This window comes from Serinus canaria, unplaced genomic scaffold, assembly GCF_022539315.1.
Source record: "Serinus canaria isolate serCan28SL12 unplaced genomic scaffold, serCan2020 HiC_scaffold_351, whole genome shotgun sequence".
Classification (NCBI taxonomy): domain Eukaryota; kingdom Metazoa; phylum Chordata; class Aves; order Passeriformes; family Fringillidae; genus Serinus; species Serinus canaria.
The window spans coordinates 1-7773 of NW_026108465.1; the positions used below are offsets into that span (position 1 = coordinate 1).

Sequence of the window (7773 nt, forward strand, 5' to 3'; positions counted from 1 at the left end):
TGACAAAATGGCGCCCAAAGGGGTCGCAAAATGGAATCCAAAGTGTTCACAAAAAGGGTTTAAAGTGCCTACAAAAAGGGACCCAAATTGTTCACAAAATGGAATCCAAAGTGTCCACAAAAAGGGACACGAATTGTCCACAAAATGGAATCCAAAGTGTCCACAAAAAGGGACACGAATTGTCCACAAAATGGAATCCAAAGTGTCCACAAAAGGTGACATAAATTGTTCACAAAAAGGGATGCAAAGTGGCCAGAAAATGGTGCCCAAAAGAGTCCACAAAAAGGGTTTTAAACTGCCTACTAAAAATGACTTAAATTGTCCACAAAATGGTGCTAAAAGTGTCCACAAAATGGAGCATAAAGAGTCCACAAGAAGGAACCCAAACTGTCCCTAAAATGACCCTAAAATGGCACCAAGTTTTCCCACAAAATGTCCTGGAAACAATCCCAAAATGACATCACATGTTCCCAAAAAATGCCCTTGTAAATGATCCCAAAATGGCCTCCAGAGGGTCCCTCACACAAAAGGGGCCCAAAGACTCCCACAAAACGGCCCTGGAACGATCTCAAAATGGCACAAAATGTTCCCACAAAATGTCCCTGAAATGATCCCAAAATGGCACCCAGAGGGTCCCACAAAATGGAACCCAAACTGCCCCTAAAATGAGCCCAAAATGTCACCAAATGTTCCCATAAAATGTCCCTAAAGTGATTCCAAAATGGTGCCCACAGAGTCCCACAAAAAGAGACATAAATTGTCCCTAAAACAACCCCAAGATGACACGGAGTGTTCCCACAAAATGTCCCTGAAATGATCCCAAAATGGCGCCCAGAGGGTCCCTCACAAAAAGGGGCCCAAAGACTCCCACAAAACGGCCCCGGAACGATCCAAAACGGTCCCAGAGGGGCTCTCTGGGGATTTTGGGGTGAATTCCGGCCGTTTGGGGCTCACCTCGCTCCGTCTCGTCCAGCTCGAAGTAGAAGTACTCGCGCAGCCGCCCCTCCTCGGGCCACGACACCGATTTCTTCTTGCGGGGCCTGCGCGGGGCCGGGCCCCCCTCGGAGGGGACATCGGTGGCCTTGGGGTCACCCCCCGCCTCCGACGAGCCTGAGGGGACAGAGGGGGGGGATCAGCAAAGGGGGATCCCAAAAATGGGGGGTTTGAGCCCAAAATGGCACCCGGGGAGGGGTGAAATGGGGCCCGGAATGGGGCAGAGTGACACCAAAATGGGGCAGAGTGACACCAAAATGGGGCAGAGTGACACCAAAATGGGGTCTGGATTGTTGGCAGGGAGGGATTCAAAATGGCACCTGATAGTCCCAGAAGAGGGACTCAAAGTGCTTCTAAAATGGCCCCAAATCACCCCAAAAATGACCCTAAACAGCCCCAATCCCACCCAAACCATCCCCAAAGGGTCCCCAGTCCGTCCCAGTGCCCCCAGTTCGTACCGGTGTCCATGGGCTCGGGCACCTCGATGGCGGGCACCGGCGTCCCCGGCCGCTCCGTGTCCATGGGCTCCGCGGCCGCCGGCTCTGGGGACGAGGGCTTGGCCGTGCTGGGCTCCGGCGCCGGCTTCCCCTCGAAGGGGCTGGGCTGGGAGGGCACAAGGTGGGTCAGAACGGGGTGGGTTTTCCCCCAAAATGGCTCCCAAAGTGTCCCCAAAATGGCTCCCAAAGTGTGTTCAAAATGGCTTCCAAAGTGTGTTCAAAATGGCTCCCAGTGTGTGCCCAAAATGGCTCCCAAAGCGTGCCCAAAATGGGTCATGTGGTGTTCACAAAATGGCTGCCAAAGCGTGCCCAAAATGGCTCATGAGGTGTGCCCAAAATGGCTCCCAATTTGTGCCCAAAATGGCTCCCAAAGTGGCTCCCTAAGCGTGGCCAAAATGGGTCATGAGGTGTTCACAAAATGGCGTCTGTGGTGTTCTCAAAATGGCAGCCAAATTGTCCCACAGAAAGGGACAAAATGGCTCCCAAAGAGGCCACAAAATGGCTGCCAAAGAGTTCCCCAAAAAGGGACTCAAGGTGTGCCCAAAATGGCCACCAAAAAGTCCCTAAAAAATGATTTAAAAGGGAAATAAAGTGGCCCCAGAAATGATCTGCAAATAAGCCCAAAAGTGTTCCCAAAAATTATTTAAAATATTCACAAATTAGTCCCTAAAATTGTACCTAAAACAACCCCCAGAGTGTCCCCAAAACAGGGACTCGAGGTATCCCTAAAATGGCTCCCAAGGTTTTCCCAAAATGTCCCCAAATGTCCCCAAAATGTGCCTCACCTTGGCTGCTGTTGGGGACAGAACTTTCTTCTTCTTTTTGATTTTGATGCCGGGGACGGGCGCTGAGTTCAGGGCATCCAGGAACCCGAGGCCTTCCATGGCTGGGGGGAGCACAGAGAGGTCACCAAAAACCCCCAAATTCACCCCAAAACAGGTCCCAAACCTACCTCAAAATGGTGCCCAAATCTGCCCTAAAAAGGATCCCAAAAAACCCCAAATTCACCCCAAAACGGGTCCTAAACCTGCCTCAAAATGGTGCCCAAATCTGCCCTAAAAATGATCCCAAATCCACCAGAAAATGGCTGAAATCACCCCTAAAAACTGGACCCAAATTTTTCTCAAAATGGGACCCAAATCAGTCCCAAAATGACTGATCCAGGTACCACCCAAAACCACCTAAAATGTCCCCAAAAATGACTCCCAGATGGAACCCAGGTGTCCCCAAAATGGCACCGAAAGTCTCCCCTAGAAAGGTCCCAAATATCACCTGAATTGTCACCAAAACCAAACCCTAAAACATCCCCAAAATGGCACCAAAATGACCCCAAAATGAAACCAGAAATAGCACCAAAAACCACCCCAAAATTGCACCAAAATCAACCCCAAAATGGCACCAAAACCACCCCAAAATTGCACCAAAATCAACCCCAAAATGGCACCAAACCCACCCCAAAATGGCACCCAGGAATCCCAAAATGCCCTTCAGGTGTCCCAAAATGGCCCAAAATGTCCCCAAACGGCCCCAAACTCACGCTGTGGGGGGATGATCTTCACTTTGATCTCCTTGGCTGCATTCGGGGCCGTGTTTAGGGGTTTGTATTTCTTCTCTGCCAGAGGAGCCTCCCCTGGGGCTGTCGGGGCGCTGAGGGAGGAAAAAAGGGTCAGGACCCCCCAAAAACCACCCCCAAAACCCCTGAGATTTACCCCAAAACAGCCCTGAAATCGTCCCCAAAAACCCCAGGACTGACCCCCCAAAACAGACCAAACATTATCCCAAAAAAGCCCTGAAACCACCCCTAAAATCACCCCAAAATGGCCAAAAATCATCCCCCAAAAAGGTCCTGGAACCACCCCCAAAAGAGCCCTAAATCTGCTCCCTAAAATGGCCCAAAACCCCCCAAAATAGCCCCAAAAGTGCCCACCAAAAAAACCCCAAAACTGCCCCCAAATAATCCTGAAACATCTCCAGAACTGCCCCAAATCAGCCCCAAAAGCAGCTCCAAGACCCCAAAATGGCTCAGAAACCCCCAAAATGCCCCAAAAAGCCCTGAAATTGCCCCAAACCTCACCTCTGCCTCTTGACAGGGACGGGTTTCAGGCTGTATTTGTCAGACGAGGCTGAGTTCAGTTTCTTCACCGGCACCAGCGACGGCGTCTCCAGCTCCAGCCCTGAGGGGAAAAAAGGGTTAAAAATCCCCAAAACAGCCCCAAAAATCCCCAAAACAGCCCCAAAAACCAATCCCAAAACAACCCCGAATTGTTAGAACCCCAATAATGGAGGTTGAGCTCTGAATTCTCCAAAATCACCCCAAACTTTGTCTCAAATCAGCCCAAATTTCACTAAGAGAGCCCAAAACTCAGCCCAAATTCCCCAGTTTTAGCACAAATGCCCCAAAATAGCCCCATATTCCCAAAACCAGCCACAACTTCCCTTAAAACCACTCCTAAATTCCAAAAAAACCCCAAAAATGCCCAAACCCACCCCAAATTCCTTCAAAACAGCCCCAGTTCCACCCCAAAGTCCCAAAACCGGCCCCTAATTCCCCAAACTAGCCCCAAATTTCCTTAAAACCAGTCCTAAATTCCCAAATTCCCGTAAAACCACTCCTAAATTCCCCAAAAAACATCCCAAATTCTCTTAAAACCAGTCCTAAATTCCCAAATTCCTGTAAAACCAGTCCTAAATTCCCCAAAACCACCCCAAATTCCCTTAAAACCAGTCCTAAATTCCCCAAACCACCCCAAATTCCCTTAAAACCAGTCCTAGATTCCCAAGCCCAGCCCAAGTCGCCCCCCAGCCCACCTGTGGAGCGGAACTTGGCGTGGCTGGGGGCCGTGGTCCGCAGGGATTTGGGTTTTTCCCGTTTCTTTTCGGGAATTTCCTCATTTTTGGCCTCGTTTTTGGTCTCCTGGGGCTTCTCCGGGACGGGAGTTTTGCTTTTGTTTTCCTCTTTCCTCTTCTTTTTATCTCGTTCTGGGGTGGGGAAAGGGCAGGGAAAAGGGGTGAGAGGATTTTGGGGGGATTTTTTGGGGGGATTTTGGGGGAATTTTGGGGTTTTTTGGGGCTCACCTGTGGGCTGAGAGCTGCTCTGGGAGCGGATCACCCCCATCCAGTCGCTGACCAGGATGGAGGCCAGGCGGCGCAGCTCTGAGGGGATAATTAACAATTAATCAGTCATTAATCAGTCATTAATTAGTCATTAATCAGTCATTAATCAAGCAGGGGGTGGGGAGTGGGGTTTGGGGGGATTGAAGGGGGATTTGGGGGGTCCAAGGGCACTTTTGGGGCATTTCAGGGGGGGTTTTGGGGTCTCAGAGGGATCTGAGCTGATTTTGGGGGGCTTGAGGGGCTTTTAGGGGATCCCAGGTGTTTTTAAGGGGTCTGAGGGGGATTTTGGGGGGTCTCAGGTGGATTTAGAGGGTCTGGGGGATATTTATGTGTTCTCAGGGGGTTTTTTTTGGGTGGATTTTGGGGTTCTTAGGGTTTTTGGGGGGATTTGGGGGATTTTGTCATTCTCAGGGGTCTTTTGAGTGGGATTTTGAGGTGTCTTGGGGAGATTATTGGGATTTTGGGGGATCTGAGAGGGTTTGTTTTGGGTGTCTTGGGGATATTTGGAGATCTGAGGGGGATTTTGGGGGTTCCCAGGGGGATTTTGGGGATTTTTGGGGGTCCCTGCTCACCCTCATCATCGCTGGACTTGCTGAGCTGCTTCACCAGCTTGGCCGTGTTGTTCTGCAGAGGAAAGCAACGGTCAGGGAGGGGACAGAGGGACACTGGGGACACCAAAGCCACCCCTGAGGGGACCCAAGGGTGACAAAAGCCACTTGAGGGTCCCAAATGCCACCTGAGTGTCCCCAAATTCCCATTAAGGGCCTTAAATGAGACAAAAATTGCTTTAAATGAGACAAAAATCGCTTTAAATGAGACAAAAACCACCTTGGAGTGGGACAAAATCCCCTCAGCAGTGACAAAAGCCACCCTGGGAGTCCCAAGGGCCACCTGAGTGTCCCCAAACCCCTTTGAAGGGTCTTAAATGAGATAAAAACCACCTTGGTGTGGGACAAAAGCCACCCTGGGAGTCCCAAGGCCACCTGAGTGTCCCCAAGGCCCCTGGAAGGGCTTTAAATGAGACAAAAATCACCTTAAAGTGAGACAAAAATCACTCTGGGAGTGACAAAACCCACTCTGAACGTCCCAAGGTGCCACCCCGGTGTCCCCAGGTGCCACCTGAGCGTCCCCAGAGCCCCTGGAAGGACTTTAAATGAGATAAAAATCACTTTTAAGTGAGACAAAAATGACTTTAAATGACACAAAAACCACCTTGGAGCAGGACAAAACCCACTCTGAGTGTCTCCAGGTGCCACCCCAGTGTCCCCAGGTGCCACCCAGGTGTCCCCAGGGCCAGACCTGCTTGAGGTGGTCCACGGTGAGGGGCAGGTGCTGCAGGGTGAGCAGCAGCTGCTGCAGGAAGGGGACATTGTTGGCGGCCTTGGAGCCCGTCAGCCACGTGTTGAGCAGCTTGTAGCCCCCGATCCGGATGAACCTGAGGGGAAAAATTGGGAATTTTGTCCAGGTCCAGACAGGAAAACCTTCATTCTGTCCAAATCTACCCAAAGCCACACAAAATTCAGAAAAAAACCCCATCAAAATCTGCCAAAATGCACCCAAAAACCAAAATAAATCAATTTTTCTATCTGATTACTAGGTACGGATAAACCTGTGGGAAAAAATTGGGAATTTTGTCCAGGTCCAGACAGGAAAACATTAATTCTGTCCAAATCTACTGAGATCCACCCAAAATTCAGAAAAAATCCCATCAAAATCCATTTAAAATCCACCTAAAATCCACTTTTCTATGTAATTACTAAGCCACAATGAATCTGAGGGACAAAAATGGGAATTCCATCCAGATCCAGACAGGAAAATCTTCATTCTGTCAAAATCTGCTGAAATCCACTCATAATTTAAAAAAAATCTTGTCAAAATTTGCCAAAATGTGCCCAAAATTAAAAAAAAAATCCATTTTTCCACCTGATTACTAGGTCCAGACAAACCTGAGGGAAAAAATTGGGAATTTTGTCCAGATCCAGCTGGGAAAACCTTTAATTTGTAAAATTTCACCTGAATCCACTCAAAATCCTAAAAAATCCTGTCAAAATCCACCTAAAATTCAATTTTTTACGGGGTTACTAAGCCAGGATAAAATCTGAGGAAAAAAAAGTTGGAATTTTGGAAAGATCCGGCCAGGAAAACCTCAAACCCACCCAAATTTCCTCAAAAATCCCATTTTCCCTGTGCCTATTAGGCCTGAGGATAAAATCTGAAGGAAAAAATTTGGAATTCTGTCCAGATCTGGCCGGGAAAACCTCAAATCCACCCGAATTTCCCCAAAAATCCCCTCAAAAATCCCATTTTTACTGTGCTTGCTTGGCCTGAGGATTAAATCTGAGGGAAAAGATTTGGAATTCTGTCCAGATCTGGCCGGGAAAATCACAAATCCACCCAAATTTCCCCCAAAAATCACCTCAAAAATGCCATTTTCCCCATGCATACTAGGCCTGAGGATAAAAATCTGAGGGAAAAAAGTGGGAATTCTGTCCAGATCTGTCCAGGAAAACCTTAAACCCACCCAAAATCACCCAAAATTCCCAGAAAACGAAACTAAAATCCAATTTCCCTGTGCTTACTTGTTGAGGATGTCCTGGGCCCGGGTCTGCAGGAGGATGTTGAGGTAAATGCAGCGGCTCACCATCTTCTGCGAGTCCTTCATGAGGCTGATTAACAGCAATTAATAATTATTAGTAGCTATAAATGCAAGAAAAGGGTGGAAAAGCTGAAAAAGGGGCGGTTTTGGGGCGTTACCTGAAGATTTTGGAGATGCCATCCATGGTTTTGACCTCGCCATCGCGGCCCAGGAAACAATCGAGGCCCTTGAGGAGCTCCTTGGGGTCGATGGGGCCGGAGCCCATGGCAGGAACAGCCTGGAAACAAGGGAAAAGTTGGGAAAAATGGGAAAAAATGGGGGGAAATGGGGAAAAAATGGGGGGGAAAAATGGGGGGAAAATATGGGGAAAAAATATATGGGGAAAAAAGAGGGAAAAAGGAGAGAAAAAAGAGAAAAAAAGAGAAAACAAAGAGGGAAAAAGAGGACAAAAAGAGAAAAATTAGGAAAAAAGAGGAAAAAGGGAACAAAAACAGGACAAACAGGACAAAAACGGAAACACAAAACGGAAAACAGGGAAAAAGACGAAAAAAAAGAGGAAAAAAAGAGAAAAAA

General features: G+C 48.4%; 1 protein-coding gene across 1 annotated transcript; it reads right to left on the bottom strand.

Annotated features, from left to right (window-relative positions):
* Positions 1-748: 748 nt before the first annotated feature.
* PPP1R10 (protein phosphatase 1 regulatory subunit 10) lies at positions 749-7500 on the bottom strand. Its single transcript, XM_050987853.1, has 11 exons — positions 7359-7500; positions 7184-7270; positions 5904-6039; positions 5177-5228; positions 4566-4643; positions 4299-4469; positions 3565-3664; positions 3028-3137; positions 2276-2376; positions 1452-1596; positions 749-1110 (listed from the first exon to the last, which is right to left on the bottom strand). The coding sequence occupies exons 1-11, from the start codon at positions 7463-7465 to the stop codon at positions 764-766; spliced, it is 1434 nt and encodes a 477-aa protein (XP_050843810.1). The 5' UTR covers positions 7466-7500; the 3' UTR covers positions 749-763.
* Positions 7501-7773: the final 273 nt, after the last annotated feature.

What these genes read in the sequence shown, in the direction of transcription:
- PPP1R10 (XM_050987853.1), bottom strand. Translation starts at nt 7,465, where the DNA reads ATGGGCTCCGGCCCCATCGACCCCAAGGAGCTCCTCAAGGGCCTCGAT. An exon ending in GGCATCTCCAAAATCTTCAG is followed by an intron (nt 7,271 to 7,358) that starts GTAACGCCCCAA and finishes GCTGTTAATCAG; the next exon opens with CCTCATGAAGGACTCGCAGA. An exon ending in CAAGTCCAGCGATGATGAGG is followed by an intron (nt 4,644 to 5,176) that starts GTGAGCAGGGAC and finishes TTATCCCCTCAG; the next exon opens with AGCTGCGCCGCCTGGCCTCC.